General features: G+C 40.3%; 1 protein-coding gene across 4 annotated transcripts in view; it reads left to right on the forward strand.

Annotated features, from left to right (window-relative positions):
* Positions 1–4,632: 4,632 nt before the first annotated feature.
* SEC24D (SEC24 homolog D, COPII coat complex component) overlaps positions 4,633–25,503 on the forward strand; it is a 42,262-nt gene continuing 21,391 nt past the window's right edge. The window contains exons 1-8 of one of the 4 annotated variants that reach the window (XM_068187989.1): positions 4,633–4,656; positions 7,811–7,984; positions 8,863–8,989; positions 10,356–10,504; positions 11,866–12,138; positions 12,885–13,006; positions 15,700–15,811; positions 17,123–17,250. In XM_068187989.1, the coding sequence (XP_068044090.1) occupies positions 7,855–7,984; positions 8,863–8,989; positions 10,356–10,504; positions 11,866–12,138; positions 12,885–13,006; positions 15,700–15,811; positions 17,123–17,250 (1,041 nt within the window). In that variant the 5' untranslated portion in view covers positions 4,633–4,656; positions 7,811–7,854. Of the gene's footprint in view, positions 4,657–4,773; positions 4,801–4,979; positions 5,004–6,045; positions 6,210–7,810; positions 7,985–8,862; positions 8,990–10,355; positions 10,505–11,865; positions 12,139–12,884; positions 13,007–15,699; positions 15,812–17,122; positions 17,251–25,503 lie in introns of those variants that run through there. The other 3 variants (XM_068187987.1, XM_068187988.1, XM_068187990.1) reach the window with 3 other exon arrangements.

A 25,503-nucleotide genomic window follows, 5' to 3' on the forward strand; every position in this document is an offset into this window, starting at 1 on the left:
GAGTCTCACAGCTTGCAGATATTGGGAAATCCAGAGGCTTGAACTAGCCAAAAAGTATTTTTTGGGAGAAAACAGCCACAGTCATTTTTTCTAAAGCACATTTGCTTTTGTGACATGTGGCTTGTATAGAACTTACCACAGATGGACCATAAAAATTTTTATAAAGATTTCTGGTTTACTGAGTTTCAGGGAAAGAAAGTGGTTTTAGCTAAAAGGGGACCAACTTAACAAGAGATCAGGACCTTGGCTTTAAGGCAAGTGCACTGTTCTCAAGACCCAGAGTCTCTCCTTAGCAAATTAAGTACTCTTTCACTTGCATATCATTTTTTGTGCCTAAATAGAATTTTTTGCTTTGCAGATATTACAGAAAACTCTACCAACAGTCTCTGAGGTAGACAGTGAACGCCCTCTCTGTGCTGGTTGACTTTTGTCCTCTGGGGGAGTTAGGGAGCACGGAGACAACAGGGGCAGTCATTGTGGACTTCCCAGTTGCCAGTGATGTTGAAAAGGATTGGGGCAGAGAAGGAGTGAAACACTCCCAGTCCTCCCATTCTCTGCAGTATATAAAAAATTCAGCTATTTCTAGGGTGAAACAGTGCAGCTGCTCTAAAGCTTACCAGCAACCAACAAAACATCCCGGTTCACAGCAGGGAATAGAATATATAATCAGGCTAAATGAATTTGCTGATGAATTCAGACAAACAGAATACAAGGTTATGAATTGGAATTGAATTCACACTTCTTCACATCTAAAAATACTTGGGAAACTTTAATGGGCACAAGGTGCCAGGACGTCTTTATGGGAAGCAGCCTGAGGGGTAGCACAGCTTTACATCACTGTGGAGTGGGAGTTCAGCATTCAGCAGAAGGAAGAAGGGAGATTCACTGCCATGATCCCTGTGCTCAGCAATCCCCAGTGGCTTCCCAGTGGCTTCCTTGACTGGCCAGGACCCTCTATGGTTCTGGATGCTCTGATCCACAGCCTGAGTTACCTTAGTGAACAAAAACCCCACAGACCAGTAAGGAATTATTCTTCCTTCACTGTGGCCTGAGCTGAAGGGTCATAGTGGACAGCCCCTCTAGGAAGTATCTATTAACATGGGGTACTTAAAATATACAGCAGTGAAAGCATGCCCAAGATTTTAACATTCCTGTATTGTTTGCCCTGAATAACAACACCTACAGACATCAGTCTGGTATTCTGAAAACCCTTGGATGTTTTCATTCCCTATAGGGCAGTGTTTAAAGGGTGAACTCCATAATATTTTTAGTTGTCTTTGAGACTGTTGAATCAAAATATCAGTATTCACTTCTGCTGTACCCTCTTTCAGGTTTCTACTGTGCTTAGCTTTGTATATTAGAAATGTAGCTAAGTCACAACACTGATATGTTTCTTCTTACAGTAGCGTTCTGATTCCTGAAATATTACCTCTTTTCTTTTTTTCATATAGCATTTTCGAGTCTGATACACGATCTTTTGAGAGGAACATAATCCCTTCAAAATTTCATTGGTTTTTTTTATACCAGAGTCCTTGCCTTCATTTTAATAAAATAATATTTTTAAATATAATTTCCATCTTTCTTGTAAAGCACTTTACACTGAGCTGTAAGCTGGTTTTCATAGACCTTATATATACAGTAGGCAAAGCATTAAAGAAGATTTTAATGAATATATGTGAGCAAGATAAGAAAGCAAAGTAATTTTTTTAATGTAAATAGCTCTTAGGACCTTTCTGATGTGCAAAAGCAAACCTGTAGCTTGTCTGGAGGACATACAAATTAAATAAAAGAAGAAAAACAGTTTCAACAAAAAGAAGCACCTTTTAAAATGCACCTTCAATCCTTGGAGTTTTATGAGCTATTCCTTGTGATGAAATAGTCTTTTCTTTAAAGAATATACCAAATATTGCCCACATCTTCGCCTAGGGAAAGGTTTGTTCTGATTCTTCCTGGCACCTTGTAGCAATGCTGTATTTTAAGGATATCCAGTAACTGAACAGGTTAGACTAGGGTTTAGGTTTCCTGGAATCACGCACACATTTTCTTAATGGGATGTGCTATGAGATAAAAGACAGCAGATCTGCATGGTTTGCTCAGCAGGGGCTTTAGTAGACCTTTGGTAATAATTTCTGGGAACAGTCCAGTCTCTAATTATTTGAAAAACAATAATGACTAAGAAACAAACTTAATAATGGTCTCTGAAAGATTCGAGCTAGCCTTCTGTAGAGTCTGTATACTACTCCAAAGTAGGTCTGAATTGTATGAAATCACAATCATTTTCAGCAGCATTGCAGAGGTACCGCTACAGGATAAATTTTCCAACCTAATTGATTCTGTTAAGAAAGGTAATTTAACCTACAAGGTCATCATTGCTGGCAATGATGGAGAACAAACCAGTCTGATTCTCAGATTTTATGGTATGGTTTAATTAAAATGATTTAATACAATTACTTACAGTAGTTTAACAATCCTGCATTCTCATTTTTGTGAAATTACATTCCAGACCTATAACACACTTTAATCTTTAATGAAGTTTCCATGTTTCTGAAGTCAAAAACCTTAACTCTAAGTGTTATAGGTGAAAACAGTAGATAAATCCTACTTGTAGTTCCAAACATCCAGACTGTGACCTGCTGCATGCCTTTTGTCTCAGTGTGCCAGGCTAAAGGACAACAGGAGCATCCTTGAAAAAAAGAGGCATCTTGATCCATTTCCAGAATGGGCCTGAATTAGGGGAAGAACTGCCAGTGCCATGGCTTCTTCTTGCTATCTTTTGCTGATCTCATGTTTCGGTTTCACTGGAGCTGATTTCAGGGAGGAGAAATCTGATAGTAAGTATTCAGTGGCCAAGTAAGTCCATGGTTCCTCAGTGCTGAGTTATCCACAGCTGCTTACTTTTAATAGTTCAGAGTGAGACACAGCAGGACTGGTGGGACAGTGGCTGCCTGTCTCCCTGGCAAAACAGGGAATGTCCAAACTTAAGCCTGTTATTTTCCTCAGTAGCGTGGTATTTCAGAAGAGTTTTTGCATAACTTTAATGTGTCTGTTATAACCAGGAAAACAGATAGGGGTAAGGGGTGAAACTACAGCACAGCAATGATAAAAGGCATTGGTTTGCATCCTGCTTATGAAAGAGCCACTGATACCCTGCAGCCAAAACCACATCCAGTTTAACTGATGCTTGTCACCTCGGGGATGAAATTTTCCATTGTGATTAGACAGGTGGGAGAGATTTGAAAGGTTTTAGACTTCCCCTGACATATCCAACAGTATTGGCTCTGATAACACGTAGAAAACCAGCTTATATTATTGAGTGGTGAATCCAGCTCTGGTTAGCAAGAATAAGACAGGTCAAGCCTTGTTCTTGCCTGCTCTGTGCTGCTTGTTGAAGTTTCTAGTTAGTCTTTCGTGTAAAGGATGCCACTGTGTATCTTCATTTTGACATCTCTTTCAAAGGCCCTGGGGTTTCTTTCAGGATTTTTTGTACTGTAATGAATGCTTTGGACAGTTTGTTTTGAGCTCACAGCCATTACTGAGGTATAGCTCTAGGTAAAACTGTTTAGTACTTTCAGAAGACTTAATAAGGTTGTAGAACAAGGATAAGAAAGCCTCTGGAGCCTGAATTCCAGATGCACGTGAGTTACGCAGCTGTTGTGGTGTGATTCTTGGGGCTGCCCTGTGCAGGGCCAGGAGTTGGATTTTGATGATCCTTGTGGGTCCCTTCTAATTCAGGATATTCTATGATTCTGTGATTATTCGATTGATTACTTTTTTTCATCTGCCAGTCTCCCTTTCATTTTACTTTAACACAATTATGTTTATTTGTGGTCGGGAAAAAAGTAACTTTACAAACACATCTTCCTCATGTTACTTCCAATCTCTCTCATATTACTCCCATGTTTCTACTTTGCTAATTAGAAAAACATTACCTATCCTGTAACCAAGGCAGCATTTTTAAATGCACTTGAACAGTAATTAAAACCAGAGTATGCAAACAGGTAAAGTACCTGCATCATATTTCACTGGAAATATTCAGGTGGCATGATTTTACATACAGATATGTAAGATATATATGTCTAAAATGTAGTTGTAAATATACATATATACATCTTCGACCAGGCAGCTGGTGACAGGATGAGAGGATACAGTGTTAAACTGCTTCAGGGGTGGTTTAGGTTGGACATGAGGAAGAGTTTCTCACAGAATGGATAATTAGACATTGGAATGGGCTGCCCGGGGAGACGGTAGAGTCACCGTCCCTGGAGGCGTTTCAGGAAAGCCCGGACGTGGCACTGAGTGACACGGTTTAGTTGACGTGGTGGTGTTCGGTCATAGGGCGGACTCGATGACTTCAGAGGTCTTTTCCAACCTAATTGATTCCGTGATTCTGTTTGTCAAGCACATAAGGAGGGAAAAAAAGCATCCCTTTTGAACGACAGCTCCGTGTTTGGAGCGGGACGTATCCCCCGGCGCGAAAGGAAGCCCCGGTGCCGGTGCCCCGGTGCCGGTGCTCCGGGCTGCCTTTCGCCCCCGCCCGGGAGGGCACGGCCCGACCGCGGGCGCGGCCTCGCCGCCCGCACTGCGCAGGCGCGGTCCGCGCGGGGCCGCCTCAGACGTGGCACTTGGGCGAGTGAGGCAGCGGGCGCGCGGCCGCAGGTAACGGTCACAGCCGGCACCCCCGGCTGAGGCGGCGGCGCGGGCACGGCGCGGGCACAGGGCGGGCACGGCGCGGGCACGGGGCGGCGGCCGCCCTCAGCAGCGTGGAGCCCGGGGACTGCACCCGGCCCCGGGCAGGCACAGGTACTGCCGCGGGGCGGGTGGCTCCGAGCGGGGGGCCGGACCTGTTGCGAGCTTACGGCGGCTTAACACTCGTAGGCGATGGGAATAGGAAAGTTACGTGCATAAAAAGATGTAGTAAAGCTTGGCAGTGAACGGGATAAAACTTAGATTTTGCTCTCATAGCTTGGTTCGCAGTGTGTTACCGGAAAACAGCCCTGAAATAGGTGCGTGTCTGTGTTGCATGTTGTGTGTGCGTGCAGCGATGTTCCATTCTGCGTGTGTGAGCCCGTGTAGATACAGGTGCGCACCCCCGAGATTGGTTACCAGATTGACACTGCAGCGTGCCGTGGAAGGGACAGCACCTCTGCCTCGATGACGTGTTGGGGAGCACAGTGTCTCCGAAGTGTATACTTCTCCTTCAGGGAGCCAAGGACTCGAGCCTGTTGTTTCTGTTGTCCTACTTGTGCTTACACATAGTTAACTTCACATCTTCACAGAGACACCAGAGAGTTGCATAGGTGCAGCGATCCTCTGAAAAAGGTGACAGCCTATTTGGTAATAGAGGTCATTTAAATTCTGCAGCTGTTCCTCAGTGTTGGTGTTGTTCCCCAGGTTATGGGATATAAGGTAAACTAGTGTTGAGACAGGGAGAAAAAAGTTTTCATGACCTTCTGTATGAACTCTTTTCATGGTGTGGTGGTGCATCCACACCCTCCCCTACAGTATAATTTCTGAAATGCTCATAATCCTTCAGGCACCCTTAAAACACTCATTTGTGATAGTTGGTATATATACCTATCCCAAGAAGGGATTAAATATCCTTGGTGCTAAATAGAATCTGGAACTGTGTTGAAGAACTTGTATTATTTTATCTATGGTTAGAGCTCCTGTCTCACTTCTGCACAACCTCAGTGTGTTTATACTGTCTGTGGGAAGTTTGACGTGGCAAGATTTTTTTTTTTTTTTTTTTTTTGGTGTGTGTGAGTAAGCTGTGGAGGAAGTAATTTCCTCTGAATGCTCTTGCAGTTTAAGGTGTTGGTTGTTGAAACTACCTCTAAGTGAAAATCTCTTCCTTTTTATAGATATAAAGTATGTATATGTCTGTCCTGGTGTGTAGGTAATTTAATGCGGATTTAGTGTCTTTTGGAACAACTAAAACTCTGACTGCCTCGTCTTTTCTGATGGAGGTGGGGGAGGGAAGAAGGTACAGTTGACAGCAGCAAGCCTCTGATATTAGACATGTTTCTTTCTTCTCCCTGTGTTGACCTTGTTAACCAATAAATAGGAGAAAACTCCATAGGATTAACTCCCGGAAGCAGTTAACCAATGCAACTGAGAAATCTTGTGCTGCATTGAAGACTGTGGAGAGGGCCAGGCCCTGTACACAGCTCAGAGGGATTTCTTGTCTGATGTGGATGATCAATAAAACTGTTGAGGTTTTTTTCTTCAGAAATATATCTTTAATTTGGGAAGCCTAGGAAGGGGCTTTCTGGTAGGGATAACTTTTCTCTACTGACATGTGCCAGCGCAGCGTAAATTTATCTGTGTGTTCTTGGAGCTGTAATTTTGAGGTGCCTTTGTGTGTGCTTCTGAAGCACAAGTAGTGTTTTCTTTTCATCCAGTTTCCATGTTTAAAGATGACTCCATGTCTTGAGCTTAAGAATGTGAAGTACAGGTGGTTGGGAAAGCTATTTCAAAGGATCTTAACACCTGAAATGCTAAATTATGTTGTGTAGTTCTTTGAGGATGCCTGGCTTATGTGCTTGAGACACTGTGGGAGTAGTAAATGCTTGTTCAGGGTTTGAATCCTCAACATTTCTCATAACAGTTTAATGTGGGCCTCAAGAAAATGAAATTCTGTTATTGTTAAATTTAATCTGCTATCAGAATGGAAGCTCTCACATGGAAAAGAGGAATCTTGTTATCAAGGCTGCAGAGTGCACAACTTTAATAACTTTTCAGATCCCTTGGTGGCAAGGGCACTGTATCTGAAAACTAATCTGGTGAAATACAATCATATCGTTTGTCAATGCAGGATTCTTCAGATTTTTGCTTCTAAAAATGATGGCAGTTACCAGGACACTCTTTCCTGAAAGTTTTCTACAATGCTTCTCTGTCCTGTTAAACAAAATCTGACTACAAGAAAGAAATTACATATCTTGTGAATGCTCTCATCATTAGAAAACTCTTTCTGAATTGCTGTCTGTCAAATTTTGGGGTTTGCTTGTTTCATTTATTTAACAAAAACAGGATCAAGATGTGAAACTTATGGAGAAGATGCCTGATAACAAGAGCAACATACAGTGCAGTTGAGGCCATACTACCTCAACTCTCCCTTGTGGAATATCTTGTGCTCAGCTTTGGCACACTGAGGAGTTCTGGAGTAAAAAGTCTGCTCAGGCCTGGGCCAGTAATGCAGAAAACAACCAGAATTAGGAACTCTCTCTATCCTGTGTTTTATTCTGTTTCACCAGCATCAAAAGCAAGGAGTCTTCCATCACTTGATTGGAGTGGAGTTGATGCAGGTTTGTTAAAGGTTTGGTGGAAAACTGGTGTCGTATTCCACACCTTCTCTAAAATAAGGTGTGCTAGCACAGGAGAAGTAGTTGCTAGGGGGAGTTTGCAGCTCTGGTCACTCTGCCTTTCCTGATTTTTCAGTGAATTCTGTGTTCTTTGGGATGACTGGTATTTGGGGAGCAGGATTCGCCATGTATTTTCCATGTGTAGTTAAGTCAAGGCTCTTCTAGTAAAAGGAATAGTTTGGGACTTTCCTTTGTGAGTTTTTTCCATCTGCACATCCATTGCATACAGTTCTCTCTGTGAGCTTGGGAGAGGTGAATCCCATTTAAATGCAGCATGTGGTAATGCTGAGGAAACTAAGCTATCAAGTAAAACCAATATTTGCCCCTGACTTCAGGTCATTTTTTACCTTGACATGTGTGTTTTATCTTTTTTGGGGAGAATACAAGTCACGGCCTTTTTAAATGCACAGAGTGATGAATAGCAGCAGGTGTCATTTCCCTTTTTGCAGATTCCTGTAGAGGACACAATACTTGGAATGAGAAAATTGCCATCATGAGTCAACAAGGTTATGTTGCAGCTCCTCCATATTCCCAATCCCAGCCAGGAGTAGGACCACCCAGTTCTCCAATTCATTATGGACATTATGGGGACCCTAACTCTTCATACTCAGCACCTCAACCAGGTATTATTTTGGCTTAAAATTTGTTTTCAGAGTCTACCTTTCTATATTGGTGTTTTGCATCTCTTTCTACCTTGTGTAAATTTTACACTGATACTGCAGCAGGAAACAGAAAAAAAAATTACCCAGTTTCTCTAAAACTTACTAAAGATAGCAGGAGTTGTGTTACTCTAATCAAATGCTGAATATAGTCAGCATGCTGATAGAAATAGTTCTGGTAATTGACCTATTTGAAAACTTGGGTTAAGTACTGGTTTTCATACCAGATGATGTTTTTAATGTTAGAATAATTTAAAGGTAAAATAGTTCAAGAAATACAGTTTGAAAGGCTGTTCATTCAACACTGCTGTTTACATAAATGACAGTTTCTTCGCAGTCACTATACTAGATCTGAATTAGGAACAGTTTTCAGCACAGGAGAGCAGTTGCTATATATGGAAGCTCTTTCTGTTTTAACTTTAACAAGTTGTTTTAAGTTTTCATTCTTACCTTGGTCTCTGAAATCAAATGGACCTCTTGTTTCTACCTTGAAATATAACTGGGTGACAGGGCATTATCACTGCCCCAAACTGGCAATTGCTGTGTCTGTTCATTGTTTATTCTTACTGTCCCTCTTGGGTTCTTTGCTGGAAAGTTATGAACTGCTATTTGTTTCCTTTTTACTCTTAGTTTTTCATATCTGCTTTTGTAACTGATTCAGGAATCTGTGCTTTCCAACAGAATCACTGAGATTGGAAGGGACCTCTGGTCCAACCCCTCTACTTAAGCAGGGTGACCCCAAGCTATTATTCTTAATGCTAGAGCAGAGCTGCACACCTGCTTTTCTTGTCCATCTTGTTCTTTCTTACATGGTTTTACAGAAAAGTGCTTAATTTTTGCAGGTGTGTCGAAATCATCTGTGCCTTTTGGATCTCCAGCTCCTGTTGGGCCTCCACCACCTAGTGCACAGCAATTCAGCCAGACCAGTTTCCAGAATGGGTCTGGTACACCAGGACAGCAGCCACACAGGTGACTGGAAAGGATCAACACCTGATATCTGAGCTGTTTGACCTCTCTTACCTCTCTGTGAAGGAGGCAGGAATGGGGAGAAAACAGGGACAGGTGAAAGCTGTAGAAAGAAATCTTTGCAAAAAGGTTGTATGAGGGGATAGGCAAGCTTTATTACACAGTATTTGTGTTGCAGGTAAAGTGAGTCAATATGCAGCTCTTTTATTTAATTCTGTCAAATATTAGTTATTTTCCACATTTCCCAGGAGTGGCAAAATTAGTTTGTGTACCCATAGCTCCTTCAGTTTTAGTGAACTTGACACCATTTAACAACATTCTTCTTGTAGTTGATTGAAATATTAATCTCCTTCTGTGGTTCTTAGTTTTTGCGTTGTTATTTCATTTTCACTGTGGGAAGGAGGACCCAAAAGGACTGGTGATCAGTTGTTCAAGATGATGTACTCTTGCATAGGGAGAAGTCGTGTTTGTCCTGAAGATGAAAAAACAAGGTGAATAGAGTCAGGTTGACATGACCCAGCAAAATACTGATTCTCTTCCATAGCTTCCCATCATTGCTCTGACAGCTGTGCATCTCCTGTTCTTCACCTGATCTTGGTTTTTTCCCAAAATTGCTCAGAGATGCTGTTCTAGTCCAGGAAGTATCTAGACAAAAATTTCAAGTAAAGTTCTACTTCTCTTGAAATAGCTGGGCTCATCCTCAGTTTCACAAGGGGTCACAGGAAAATCTGTTATGATTGTCTCTGGGACATAGCCTGGGATCTATTTTACCAGAGTGAAACAGTCTGGTAGAAAATGCCTTTGTAAACCATGTGTGTTACTACTTTCTTTTCTTTGGTTATTTTTCTTGCATTCACGTTTTCCATATCTGATAATCATGAAGTTTTTCTCTACCCACATCTTATTTCCTCTACTACAGAGAACTCCTCAAGAATTTCTCACTTCCTTTTTTTCTCTTCACAGATTTTTCTCCTAATCTTCTTCATTCATCCCTGGTAGGGAGTCTTTCTTTATAAGCTTGGAAAGGGGATAGAGTGCTGTGATACATTCAGAAGCTTGTGTTTCTTAATGTTCAGGCTTATAGTTATTACTGCTTGCACTTTGCCATGGCATACTCACTCTGCTTTGTTTCTAACAAGTGTGCAAACAAACATGGACTGCCTGTTTTTATTAAACAAGTGTGCAGTCTTTCTGTCCTTTGTGTATTTTAATACAAGTGTACATTTTCTGAGCAGAATGTGGGCATACTCCATTAGGGTTTTGTCCTAATTAATTGTTTCAGCACCATCTTGAGGAGGTAAGAGATCTTCAAGAGTTACGATTGTTTGATGTAATTTTTTTGCATAACTGCACTGACTTTTTCCTTTAGGTTTCACGGCCCTTCACCTCCAAGTAATACAGGACCTTCCTATCCTCCCTACAGTCATCAGTCCCAAGCAGCCTTCCCAAATACTGCGCCTGCTTCCTCTACAGCACAACTTGCTGACCAGCTCAACAGCATGCAGATAAATAGCTATGGTAATTGGGTTTATCTGATTGACTTTTTCTCAGTTAAAGCATTAGGACTATGATAATTAAAAACTTATTGAACTTCTATATAAACAGAAAATGAGACCCTTGACCACCATCATTGGCTTAAGTTCTTAGCATTTTTTTATCGCATCCAGTTCCTTAAATGAGTAGTATTGGGTTAATTCTGAATTGCTGTTTGACAAACCTTCCATAAAATTCAGATAGCCCATCAGTCATTTCTCAAAATACTTAGTGCACGTCTCAGTAACAGCCAAGGCATGAGCAATAATGTGCAGACAGGGTTTAATTTTTCTCAACTTTTTACGGTTTCTCTCATTACAAAGCTGTTTTCTTTTTTTTTTTTTTTGTCTAAACATTTTAGGGTTTTAATCTAAATTTATCTGCAATTATTTTGATGTTATACCATCTCAAACCTAGGCCATGAAGATGTGATTATGTGATGCTGCCATGTAAATGACTTCCAACCACAAATGCCAATATGTATTTAAATTATGTAAAATATATTATATTAACAAATTTAAAACAATTATGTAAAATACAGTGTTCTCATGTTATGTACTGGGAGGCTTGTATTTTGCCTGTAAAGATTTTTTTCAGTTAACATATGTGATAGAAGATGTATTTCAGTGTTTGTATATGAATATATTGCTTCTTTTGCTTCAAACCTAATATTGGTTATTCTTCTAGCTCTCTTTAAAATTGTTTTGTCTTTTGGGGGAAAATCTGATTTAAAAATGTAGGTTTTGTAATGTAATAAGTGTTTACAGATTGTAAATATCAAAAAACCTCTCTTTCCAGAGTCCTCTTAATTCTAATTGGAATCTGGATCTTATAAACAACAAACAATTCCTTGCCAGTGTGTACAAAATAATTCCTACATGTTTCATCTTTTAGTATCAGGTGGATTTATTTTCCATCAAACCTGTACTGGTGAAATACAAATAGCAGACTAACAAAAACATGCCACATAAGATAAATGGATTATTGAGCAAAAAGAATGTTGTTTCACATTCTGAAATGAAGTAGTATTTTGAAAGCTGAGTGATCTATGTGTGTTCTAGTGAAGAACTGTCAAACTGTGTCTTCTCTCACTCTTTCCCCATCTACTTCAGCTGCAGGGTTTTATTGCAGATAGAGCCAAAAGAAACAAAATTACTGAATCAGCTGAGACTAAAACCATGATTTGTCATGTGATTAGACACACAGATTCCCATAAGGTAGCACTGTCAGTATGGGATCCAATATTGCCTGTATGCTATAGAAATGTATTGAGCAGAACCAGAGCACTTTGACTCAGGTTTGGTAGGTTGTCATTTCTGACTCACCTGACGTTGTTTCTCACTCAGGTCCTAGCACTGCTCCGAGCTCTGGCTTGTCTCCCGGGTATCCGGCGGCTTTCCAGGGCCCACGAATGCTGCCCCCAGCCCAGCAGCAGATGGGTTTGCCACCTGCACCACAGCTGCCTCCTCCACCAGCAAACAGTGTTAATGGCCTTTGTGCTCAGCCAGCATTGCCTCCTATGGCCAGGCAGGGTGGAATCCCTGGACCTGTCCCTCCAAATCCTAACTTGCAACACCTTCCGGGACAGCCTCCAGGGCCTGGATATCATCCTCAGCAAGGTAGGGAAGGATATTTGTTATGTGGTTGAAAACAAAGTGTGCAGGCACAATCACTGGTGGAACTGTGTCCATTTATGACTGAATCTTCAGCTGACTGGGAAAGATGAAATATGAGTTCTCTTTCTGTAGAAGGGAAGAATGTGCATTGTCAGTCAGTATACTTGAGACAGGCTCTGCTTTTTCTGACAAGTTTAGCACTCTGTTGAGACTGTAACAAGAAAAAGGAGGTTAATTTGGATCAGAAACAGAATTAGTGGTTAGTAATTGGTGAAGACACAACATACTACATGAAGGGGTTTTTCTTACACTCTGTATAGGTATAGGCTGCTTTCTGTCTTGTAGTACTGTCATAAGCAGTTTTCAAAAATGCTTTGCTATAGCAATAATGGATTGCTAAAAAGCAGCCAGTGATATCAGTTTGCATTGACTGATGTTAGTGAAGAGATTCTCAGTGAGGTAATGGCCTGGCATGAGTAGCTGTGGTAATCTCTACTAACTGTGCTACTTGACATAAACCTGAAAACTTTGGAGCCAAAGTTGTCACATCTGGTGGTGTTCTTAACCTTCTAAAACACAAACTAAAACCAAACTGAGCCACTGAAATGTATTTCTTCTAGTAGATGAAAACAGAGGGGAAGGAGGAGGTGCACTTAGCTGAGTAAGAATTAATTGCAGGCAGAAGTTGATCTAAGCACTGATAATGGAAATTAAATACTTCAAATGAATTGTCATTTGTAACTCTGCAGCAAGCTATGGTCCTCAGACAGCAGCATCTCAACTGTCCTATCCTGGTGCTTTTCCTGGTGGTCCAGCACAGCTCTCAGGCCCACCGCAGAAGAAGCTTGATCCTGACTCTATTCCAAGCCCAGTAAGTAACGTGGCTCTAGTTTTCTATAAATGTAACTTCTTGCTCATTTAAGATAAAGGAATGACAAACACTAACATTGTGTTCGTTTTAGCTGGTGGGGTTTTTCATAACATACTTTGGCATTTACATGGCTTGGTTCTCAACATACCTTATAGTTCTTGCAGTTTCTGATTAACGCAGTTTTGTACTCTGTGCTGTCAGTTTTGGATCAATTAGTGTATGAAATTAGTTTGAGTACTGAAGAGGCTTTATAACTTTATCTAACATGAGTATGTCCCAAATACTTTATAGGAAGTACTTCAGTAGGAATTCTTGACAGGATTCCTTAATGAGACAGTGACCAGTACTGAAGAACTACTTGTGTTCACTGTAGCTTATCATCTTTCCTTTTCACTCTAAAAAGTTTGAAGGCTTGAACTTAGTAACAGACACCAGAAGTAGGATTTGTACACAGTACAGGTACAGGAACTCTGGAATTGCAGTCCTGGCAACGCTGAGAAGTCACATGCTCAGAAGCCACTTCAATCTTTTGATTTCAAGAGTTTCTCAGGCAACTAGAATTATTTGCTTGAGCCATCCTTCCAGTTGCTGTAGCCTTGTAAAGATTTCAGTAGCCTGGAATATAACTGATACTTAAGCTTCATGCAGGCTGAAGAGTCTCAGCTGTTGAACATGCACTGGTGGGACAGTGTCTCTTCTTAGGATGGTGCTAGAGAAAAGAAGGTTATGGTTGCATCCATCTTCTTGAAATGAAGTAGTGTAATTGGTATGCAAAGAAAGGGCTGGTCAGGCACAGGCAGCATTTAACTTCTTTATTGGAAACAGCTGATGGAAATAGAAAGCAATATTGTGCTAAGCTCATGGAGAAAATGTTCTGGTGCCCACACTTAGAGTGCTTCTGTCAATCATCTGGACAGGTCAAAAGGTCCTCAGAGTGTTAGAATTCTTGAAGCAGCTTAAACCTAGAACTTTCTATTTAAAAAAATGTTTCACCACTGCACATCAGGTTAGTCTGGGTGAAGGAATCTTACACTTTTTGCTGAGGCAGGTTTGCTGTACAGGAGAAATATTTTTGCAAAAGCTTTACACTGTCTAGTATAAAACTTTCTTGCTTCTTTAAATTGAGGTATTCTTTTCTTCTTCTAGAAAATATTTTTTTTTTACTCAGTGATGAATTTGATGCAAACCTCCTCCCCCCCACCCCCCCTGTAACTTTGGAAAAATACTTGTTGATAATCCCTTAGGGGTTAATGTAACAACTGCAATTGCCTCATTAAAGGCAATTTTTAACTGAAAAGCATTGTGGTAAAAACTCCCTGAATCAAGTGTCTGAATAAATAACAAATGCCCTTAAGTCAGTCTTTCCTAGTGTTTCAGTGCAATGCTTTTTACAGTAGAGGGATAAAATGATCTTGTCTAATTTAAAAAAAAAGGGCAGAGAGAGGAGGTCTGGCATGAAAACATGGGCTGATGTCTTGTTTCAATTATGCACACAGTATAAACAGCCTTGACTACAACAGCCATGTTAAAATAGGTTAAAAGGTTTGTTTAAGCCTTACAGAGAGGATCAGAATAAATGTTTGTAGGAAACATGATCTGGGTCAATGTCTGTAAAGGACAAAAAGCTAATTCAGAATGAGGAATAAGTATGACCGTGTGTATTTCTGTTGTTATATTTACATTATATAATTATAGTAGTGTTGCCAGATAAATTTACTTCTTATCTGTAGCCATTGTTGATTTATATTTCTCTTATATATGTTAGAGGCTGATATGCACCCTGACAACATCTATGAAAACTTGCATCTGGACTTTCTCAACAATTATTTCCAAGAACAATGATATATTTAGGTCAGTTAGCTGCAGAATACCGTGGCACATTGATCCTTTGCAGAGCTAAGTCTCAGAGTGGTTTGCTTTCTTCAGCCAGTGGACCTTTTTAGAGCAAAACCTTTTTCCTTCTAATTGCAAGAGTTAGCTATAAGTATACAAGCCAAGGAGGCAGGGAAAAGTAATCAAGCAGAAGATCTAACAAGCTCTCTGAGGAATGTCTTGTATATTTAAATTGCAGTACAGAAAACTTTATTGATGAAAAAAAATATAGGCCCCAGACTATTTTCAGTGTGTTAGGAAATACCTCTTGGATGTTGATCAGTAGACTCCATGCAGCTAATTTAGTTTTTGGTCTCTATTTGCTTTCCAACAGAGGCTTCTGAAGTTCCCTAGCTATTATTAGAAGTTCATGTGCAGTGTAAAGACACAATTCCATGAGGTACCAGCAGCAGTGGCAAAGCCAGTTTGAGAAATTCCCTGTCTCATTCCTCTTGCCTCCCACAGCTGTTTGGCTGCACTCTAAACCAGGTTGCTGAGGAAAGAGGAGGAACGATGGATCAGTGACTGGATTTCTGGTGTGGAACAAAATACAGCTTCTTTATATAACTTCGGTTATATCCTGAAAAGTGTCAGCCTTAAACCTGGGTGAGAGATCGTGCAGAAGTAACAGTGAGCAGTATATGGGAAAGGAATTTGGACAGCAATGTCAGCTGCATGAATATGTCATGACATTATATTGTAAATTGTTATAAATTAGGCTTCAACCAAAGTCTTATTTAGTGTAGTTCTTAGTCTGTTCATGAGTGTAGCTGAATGCATGACTTACCTTCCTCATACTGTTCTTGCTTCTTATTCATCAGATTCAAGTAATTGCGAATGATAAGGCTGCCAGGGGAGGGCAGGTCTATGCCACAAATACAAGAGGACAGGTTCCTCCCCTCGTCACCACCAACTGCATGATCCAGGACCAAGGTAACTGTCCTTGTTACTGCTTTGGGAGTCTTTCTAGGGGAATTCTAATATAATTAAATAAAACAAATACTAAATTCTCAGATTTCTTATCTGAAAATGATGGTATTTACTCTAAATTGTACATGAAAATGCAAACTTCCTTTGAACAGAAAAAAAGAGGGGAGGAGGGAAGTGGGAGTTGAGTTCTTACATGTTGGCTTAACACCTCCTCTACCCTTCATGGCCTTTCAAAGAATATGAACAATTGAGACAACTTTCCTTTTTAACTTAAAATTTTTTAAGGTGTTACATTTCAAGATGAAAATCCTTTCTGTATTATTCTAAAAATTTGAAAGGTGGACACTTGAAGAAGCAGTAAGACTAGACTAGCACTGTTACCTTTTAAGATACGAATTTCTATTCAAGTGAGAGGCAGTATGCAAGTTGTCTAGATGATGTATGCTGGCCATAGGAAAAATTTATCTGCCTTTGCTTCTGCCTGGAGCCTGGGGTTACAGTCTTCCACATGCTGCTCTTGACAGCAGGCTCAATACTTTAATACAACTGCTGGTGTTATTCAGCCCAGCAGTAATTTATCAATGCTGAGATAAACTGTATAAAATGTACAAACACATTGAGATTTTTTGGTATTATCTGAGAGTGGGTTAAATCCATTCTGATGATCCAAGAAATTCCTTTTAAGAAACTGAGCAGAGCTAGAGTTTGTTGGTTACAAAGGGAGCATCGGGAAGGTGATTCCTGAACTCCTTTCAGTGCTCTTGCCTGCAACACACGGCTGTTTCTCTTTGAGGGGCCTGTGCTGAGTGTCCTCTTGGAAATGTGGTGCTGACTTTGCACCCTGTATTTTGCAATGTAGGTGAGCATGGTGATGTTAAGACAGACAGTGATTTATGAATCAGAGGTAGCTCATTAAAGCAGTCTTAACAGTAGATATCAGTCTGCCTCATCCCTTTATGTACTGTTGGGATGTCCACTGGGATATCATCCATATTTTCTTCATAGATCCTAGGTATGGGATGTTTCCAGGTAATTTCCACGGAGATTCTTCTTGCAAGTAATTGTTGGCTTATTCTTGTTCTGTTTAAATCTCTGCTTTAAACTCAGGAAGAAAAGATTGAACCAGAGGGAGGGGCAATGGGCTGGGATATAAAGAGGAAAGATGGGTAGAAGCCTGCATGGGAGGAAAAGCAAGCATCTATTTGATGTAGCACATGCACTTGTTGCTTTGTGTTGTTCTGGTTTTCCTGCTCTGTGCTGGGGTGGGCAGGGTCCTTCTGCCAGCCTTTCACTCTGCTCTGCTGTGTTTTGCAGGCCACGCCAGCCCCCGTTACATCCGCTGTACCACCTACTGCTTCCCGGTGACGTCAGACATGGCCAAGCAGGCCCGCATCCCCCTGGCAGCCATCATCCAGCCCTTTGCTGCTGTTCCGCCAAACGAGGTAGGGCATACTGAGGATCAGTCCTCGGGCTTCTGCCTCCAAATTAGCGCAGACTTGTTCCTCTGTGACTGGGTTGTTGGGGAGCGTGTTTTAGCTCAGACTATGGATTGGTACGACCGTAAAGAGGTGGCAGAAGACTGAGGGTGCTTGGGTCATCATGTAACTTCAAAGGACAAAAGTTTTCATTTGGAAAAGGTACAGGAGTAATGACTCCCCTGGATTCCTGGTGTTTCCCCAACTGCCTCTAGTTTATGCCAGCTTTGTCAGTTGCTTACTCTGCTGGAACTCTGTAGTTTTAGGCAGAGGTATTAAAAGAGGATGACCACAAGCTGTATGAAGCTAATTTTAACATGTGGAGAGCTAGATTTGAAGAAACACATTTTTCCATCGAAGTCTTTACAAAATAATTTAATTTCACAACAGACCAAGAAGATAATTGGGTTTTCTACATGGATGAGCCGAGTCATAGAAAGAAGACAAACGTAACCAGCCATTTTTAGCACTCATTTGAAGGCACTAAGCTTTTCTCACATAACCATCTCTAATGATCCTCCATATTCAAAACGTATCCCTAGTTTTTCTGCAGATTTTTTTCTGCAGTATTCTCTGGTCTTAAAACAATTACCCAGGTTTCCTGGCACCCCCAGAGGTTTCTATCAGTGTCAGAGATCAATCCATTTTTCAAGTGCAGCATTTAGCTACATCATCTGTGGGATTATCTTGCTTGGTCTTCATCTGCTGTGTCCTCCATTGCATCTAAATTCTTCAGCTTCTAAATTCTGCGAGGTCTGCAGAACGCATTTCCTTTTCGTGTCTTACACTGATTTACTCCAGAGTGCTGTGTCATGGGGGAAAAAGCAGGGATTTCGTCAAAGTTGTAGTATGTGATTGTGTCTTCAAAAACTCCTCATAAACCGCCTGCACAGGAAAGCCTAATTAAAATTGCTAAGACATTCAGTGCTTGGTTTTGCAGTCTGATTTTTCTTTAACTTTGTTTTATTGCTTTTAAATTCTTGGTAGTTTTTTTTTTTTTTAATATATGTTGGGAAAAAGCAGATGTTGCTCTTTATCAGGATGGATAACTTCCAATCCAGCAGACCTCTCTAGTTTGAATTGAGAGCATTATTTCAGCAGGGTAGATTGTAGTTATCTTCTCTGTGGTCCACAGGGAAATACGATGTATTACTGATGGCTCTGCAGATACACAATCTCACCATTTGTCTGCTAGACAGCAACTTCGGGTTTCATTCCAGTTCTTGAGGGAAATGTGCACACTTGGCTTGTTGCCCCCTCTGCATTTTCTCCTAGATGAAACTCCTGCTGTTGCTTCTCCACCCCTTCCCTTTATCAGCCAACCTTTGCTCTTTACCACCCTTGATCCCAGTTTCTGTGCCCAGGTGGCACTTACAAAATCAATTTTCATGTTGGCTCTTCATTTGTGCATCTTGCACTCAGAGTCTGCCTCTAGCCCTTTATGTTTCCCACACATAGCTTCCTTGTCTCCTGCATTGTGTTTGGACAGGGTGATCAATGAGTTGCTAAAATCTAAATCTATTCTGCATGCATAAATTTGCAGTATGTCCAAACATCTGTCCTCAGCCAAGTTCAGGGGGGTTTTCCTGGGGTTGGCAAAAAGATGTGCTCGGTGACCCACCCATTGTGGAGTGTTAGTACTCTTGAGTTGTTGGAAAGGTCAGTGGGGCTCATTAATCTGTAAGGAGCAGTATGTTTTTCCCTAGCCTCTCCTTTGGAGGAGCCTGAAAAATGTCTCTCAAAATTGGCAACAGCCCAGTGTGGAAAATTCTAGTCAGAACAATTATAGCTTGGTAAAATTGTAAGAACTAAGGAGATAGTGTTAGAGTGGGAAGAGCTGGGCAGTCTTAGCTGAGGCAGTTTTTCCATGGCTTGCATGTGCCCTTTGTCTTCACTGCTGCTGCCAAAATAAGATCTTACTCTTAAGATATCCTAATAAAAATGGTCTTCCATGTGGGATTTATAACTACTTTAATTTTGAAAAGCCATTTAATTTGAAAGAACTGGGCTTTTTATAGGGGTAAAATACATTCAGGGGCTTATTCATGTTTCTGAGCTTCCTAGTATGGTGCATTCTGCCTGAAACTGGTGACTGCAAGGCACAGGAAGTTCTTTGTTTCAGAATATCCACCCTGTTTTAGAGATATTGCCTTTTAACAGTGTCTACAGGTGATGATCATCACTTGCTACTGGGTTACAAGGTGAAAATATGTCTTAATTTCTTTATTTCTTGGTATACAGCATGTTTTTTACAATAACTACAGCAAAAATTTAATTAAGAAAAAAGAGAAATAGCTAAGTCTTCTGGCAGTGACAGAATTAAGTATGTGTATGAAAGGGAGAGCCCAGTTGTACAGATTTCCTCTCTTTCTTAATTGAACACTAGTCACAGTTTGGGTGGATGACTTGTAAATGTAATGGATTTTGGTTTTAGAAAATAAACTGTCAAATGCCTTCATGGAGACAGTAACTCAACTGGAAATTGAGTTCTGGGGATTTGCTTCCTTTGACTAAGAATACAAGACAAGATGGAGATAAAGGATCCTGGGAGCTTTCAACTGAAAGGTTTGGATCTGGTGACCTGACAGTATTCTCACACTTTCAGTTGGAAGGTTTTCCAAAAGGGAAATCCTTTGGAATTTCAGGAAGTTTGAAAGGCATATTTAAGTTCATTAGTCACTGTGGTTTCTTTTTGGCCAAGTGGAATATCTACACAGAGGGACTGGTGTCCTGCCTTCAAAAATGAAGTGGGAATATTAACATGCAAAGTTAATTTTTTTTTAAACATATTTTAGCTAAGATCTGATAAAAAATTGTCAGGAACTAAAAAATGTCAAAAAATTGAAGAGAGATGTCTTTTGAAGAGGTGTACACCAGATAACTTGTATCCTATTCTTTTCTAGAAATGGAGCTATCTCTGTAGGAGAAAATAAGAACAGAAAGTGAAATCATAATGTTGGTGGATAAGGATGGTAAATGAAAGGATCTCATGCAAGTCTTTGAATAAAGTGTAATGTGTTTCAAATGAACCCCCCCAAAAAACAGGGTTTGCCTCTGCAGTGAGAAAGGAAAAAAAAAGGAAAAAGGTAACCTGGTAAAGCTGCACAATGAGAGTGTTGTAGAGAAGCCATAATTAAAATTGAGACGGTAGTTGATCAGACGGAGGAAAAGGTCACAAATGAGTCTTTACTTGAGAAATGTTAAATTACACATGAGAGCGAATTTAAGGCATAAGTGGAGACCATTGGGTAAAGATGGTTGTGGGGTTCTGTTTGATACTCCAAGAACAGGTGAGGTAGCAGCACTTGGCACGCAGGCACTGAGCCTTAGAAGGGCAAGTGAAAGGGATTTTTTCAGAAAAGCCCTCAAGCTGAAAGTTAGTGGGGGAAAATCCATGGAGGACACACAGTCTTTTAGATGTTGCTACAAAAAACCTGCAGCCAATCTAGAAAATCATGAACTAGTGAACATTGCCTGTGCACTATTTAACAGTGTAAACAAAGGCTGTTAAAACATTCATGCCTTCCCTCCTCTACCAGTGTCTTAAAAGCACTACAGATTTCACAGTCTTATCTTTCCAAGTCCATATTTATTACTTCTCAAAAATGACAGTTCATTTGCACTCTCCTGATTTGGATGATCTATGGAAAATATTTTTTTGTTATAGATTGAGAATACAGTATCATTGTTTGACAGAACTTATTTTTAGTCCACCAGTGCTTTAGCAACAGTCTATAAAAATAAACTAGCTCTCACAGTTATCATCCTAGACCAAGCCCTAAATGAATTTGTTTTGGAGATGGATGAATGTTTCCAGAACCTGAATAAACCATGTGATCTTGATTTAGCATTAATATTACTTGCTATCAAAAGTTAGTTAAAAGAGTATTCCATGTTGTAAAATCCAGTATAAACAATTCAAAATACTTCTCTCTAGCTTTAGATATTTGCCTTCTTTGCTTCTTAGTAGTTCTGTGTCATTGTTCTCTGCCATGTTCTTTCCTATTTATTTAAATTCATTGGCTTTTAGAAATATTTGTGGGTGGGTATCTAACATTTTGCTTCCATTTTCTCCTCAGCTAATTAATTAGTTAATAGAATGGACTTGCTTCTCAGAAATGCTGGTTCATGAGCTAAAAGCCATTTTACCTTTTCAGAATAGTGAAATTTGATGAAGCCCAGCGTGGCTAAGCTGTTTGGAAAGCCATGATTTTTACAGGGATGATTGTATAGGTTCCTAGATGGAGTTGTAAGGTTGGCAGCCACTAAAAATTGAGTGAGGTGGATAACTAAAAATGTGATCCAATGTTGTCAGTGTAGTTTTTGTTTTCGGGAAGTCCTCATACTCCTCCAATCTGCTTTGAGCTCCATGGGACCCAGGTTCTGCTGTCCCCTGATTTCACAGCTAGTGAGCAGGGCAGGCAGGCTGTGGCTGTAGTTTGAAGCACGTTTGCATAGGCACACATTCATTAGCAGTTAAGTGCTTGTGCAGAACTTTGAGGAGAGTGAGGAATGCTGAGTCTGCAAGATGAAATTATTCCAACTAAACATCCTGCTGAGGGCTCCTTTCTATTAGGAATGTGTTAATAAGCTGGCTCTGAAGGGCAGAGGTGCTTGCTGATAACACCTACGCACTGTAAAAAGCCATCATTTGGTTCTACCCTTTGATTACTGTCTTTTATTGGTTACTTATTCACAGAAGGCTGTTACTGCTTAGAGCATGGGAAAATGGCTAATTTAAGAGCTTTTAACAAGGGATTCTGTTGAAAGGCTCTTCCTTCAAAAGGGTTACATTATATCAACTAGGTCATGCTTATCTGCATGGTGGCTGGCTTGACAGAAATGAGGGCTTCTCTCTGTCATGACACCCCTCCATGACAGCAGAGTTAGACAGTAAAATTGTCCATAATGCTAGTAAGATAATAGTTCTAAGGAAATTGTTTGAAGAAAAGAACTGCTGTTGACACTTCTGTCCTGCTCTCTGTATGGATTATTTTGTGTGTTCTGGTGTCTGGATTGTCCAAGATCCAGCAGGGAATGATTTTGTCAGTGCCTTTGGGTTGTTGTGCTTGTTCTAAAACATGATGGGAGTAGAAGCCCTGCATATGTAATGTACCTTAATACACGTTGCTGTATATCATGCTGGTGTGAGCCTAAACATACATTTTCCAGGTATTAAAATAAAACCATTTCCAGTGCATCCTTGTTGGTGGTCTCATTTGGGAGAGGACTGAGACTTTGAGCTCATAGTTTGGAGTCTGCTTGGGGCAGGGCAATCTTTGTTGCTCTGTCAAAGCTGTTTTATTTTAAACTTTTTAGCTAACTAGTGGCAGGTTAATGTCTGGGGGCTTTGCTAAGCTCCTCTGAGGTGCCAGACTCTGCCATTCATGGTGTGGAGAGCCCAGAACTCTCAAGCATATGCAGGTGCTTCACCCAGAAAGTGTTACACCACTCTGGAGATCAGTGCCTGTAAGCTTGGTTTCACAGTACCTAATTTAGAGGTGCATAAATCCTGTATCAGATGAGGCTTTCTTTATGGAGTATGCCCCAAGACTTCATCATCAAGGAGAAAGTTTTTTGTTAGCCTGTAACTGCACTCTGTAACTAGAATGAGCATTCAGAGGCAGGTTTAGCAATGGCTTTTGCTGTAGAGCTTCTTCTAATTGAAGCAAATTTTCTCATTTACTTTCTTCTGTCTTTTGGTTTTTAGCGTACATTGAATAATAGTCCTAAAATGTACCCTTTAAAATACTTATGTGGTATATTGGTCCCTGCACCACTGTTACTATGGTAAGGATGTAATTCTGATAGAGGTGAGAACAGTGACTTGAAAATGTGACATTTATATAAATTTTATTAATGTTGTAATCAGAGTTCCTGACTAATGTTATACAAATTTGAAATTTAAACTGATAAGAAGCCTTTATAAGGATGATGTAGTAGAGTTTTTAGTAAATCAGAGGCTGTGACTGTCCTTCAGGATTGTAATGGCAGAAGAAATGTGTTACTAAGCAGCAGTACATATAAAAGGGAAATAAAAAGTAATAGTTATATCAATTTAATTAACTGGCCAATAATACTAATAATTTGTTTTGCCAACAAAAATGACACTCAAGTTAAAAATCACTTGGGCTATTGATCTATTCCTTGAAAACTTCAGAGAGTCAGAACACACTGGCATTGAGTAAGTTACAGAGGAAAGGTTTGTATTTTGGTTTTTAAACTGGAGTTCTCCTTGCATATTTTATTTATCTGTGCATATTATGCAAGGTAGTATTTTGGATGCCACCATGTAAAGTGTGTTATTACACGGATGTTGTGTGCTTGCTAGAGGCACAGATCATCTCCTCAACAGGGCATGTCTGTCCTTCACAGGATTCCTTTCCTCATGTCATGGTTTAACGCCAGGCAGTTCACTCCCCCACCAGTGGGATCAGGGAGAGAATGGGAAGGGTAAAAGCTGGAAAACTCAAACCTTGAGACAAAGATTAATAAGGAAAGCAAAAGCCACACATGCCAGCAAGTCAAATCAAGGAATTAATTCACACTTCGCATGGGCAGCCAGGTGTTCAGGTATCCCCAGGAGAGCAGGGCCCCATCACAGTAATGGTGCCTTGGGAAGACACACACCATCATTCCAAGTGTCCCCATTCCTCCTTGTTACCCCCTTTGATTTACTGACCATGAGGCCATAGGTCTGGAATATCCCTCTGGTCAGTTGGGGTCAGCTCTCCTAGCTGTGTCTCCTCTCAGTCCTCTGACAGTGTGGCAATGTGGAAAGCAGGAAAGGCATTGGCCCTGGGTTATCCCTGCTCAGCAGGAACAGAAACATCTTAGTTATCTCCTGTGTTCAGCATATATCCAAAACACAGCCCCATTCCAGGCACTGTGAGGCAAACTAACTACCCCAGCCCAAAGCAGCACACTGCCATAACTCAGTTCCACACAGTTGTGACACCCAGCTGTGCTAATAAAAGAGAGGTGGTTGCAAGTCACATACAACTATTATTAATGTTTGAAGGTTCTGGAGTCTGCTTGAAGCATCCCAGCTATTGTAGAAGCAAAAATATTCATGAAAGAGAGACTCAGAGAGGGAACATTCTGACCTGATGTGGTATTTGTGAAGTAACAGTTAGTTTTACTATTGACCTTCAAAACCACCATCCTAGAAAAGACTTGACTTATTTATAAAGGGCATTAAACTTATTCCAAATGTCCTTGCTACAGAGGTGAAGTTTTTCAGTGCTGCTTTTTGTTCACATAGCAAAAATTCTCCTTGTACTTTCTAAGTTCTCCTGTGGCAATTGGCTAGCTCTAGTTGGCTTGAGAATGCAGCATGATGCTTTAACTATGCCCAGTTCTTACTGATCTCAGTGGAAATAAATTAATTAGCCTTAGAGGTATTTTCACAAATAAATATTGTCCAGGAAAGGCTGCACATAAGCAAAACTGTTCTTTCCATCTGTAATTAAAATACTCCTAAACATTTCTATGCTTTTTTCCCTAATTAAAGTTTCTTTAATATATTTGGCCGTGCAAAAATACAAACCATACAGCTCCTGTTACGAAAGTTCTCAGGAATGCAAACATGAGTAGTCAGTTTAAAAAGTCAAAGTAATGTCTTCTAACAAAAGAGAAACAGTTCTGATTTTGAGAAGAAAGGACACCTTCCACTCAGTAGATTTTCATGCATGATCTCAGGTCAGCAATTGCTTTTCTCTCATATGCTGATAAAATATATTATGTATATGGACACACATCTGTCTGTCTGCCTATATGTGTGTGTGTGTGTGTAAAAAGGAAAAATTCCCAACACCTGATTGGTCTCTAAAGTTGGTGATAGCCCAACAGGCCAAAATGGATCTGAAATCCAATGTGGGGTTTTTGTTTTGTTGTTACTGTGAGGATGTGAATAACATTGATAATGTTCTGGTACAGAATTTCCTCTAGGAGAGTGTTGCTTCAGAGGTCACTATAGCATACTTAGATTCATGTGTAAACTGAAATAGTTGTTCTCTAAACCTAGAGCTGCATGTTCCATGAGCACTGTTTGGAGTATTGCTTTATTGCCTGTCTAAGGATATAGAAATGGTCACAGCTTTGTATGCATGAAATGATCTTGGACTTTTTAAAACAGAATTGATGTGCCAAGTAAGCCATTATCTTTGTATTTTACAGGCTGTGCCTGTGTTTTAAACTGTGGTGTTGAGTTGATCATTT

Source organism: Anomalospiza imberbis, chromosome 4 (assembly GCF_031753505.1).
Source record: "Anomalospiza imberbis isolate Cuckoo-Finch-1a 21T00152 chromosome 4, ASM3175350v1, whole genome shotgun sequence".
Lineage (NCBI taxonomy): Eukaryota > Metazoa > Chordata > Aves > Passeriformes > Viduidae > Anomalospiza > Anomalospiza imberbis.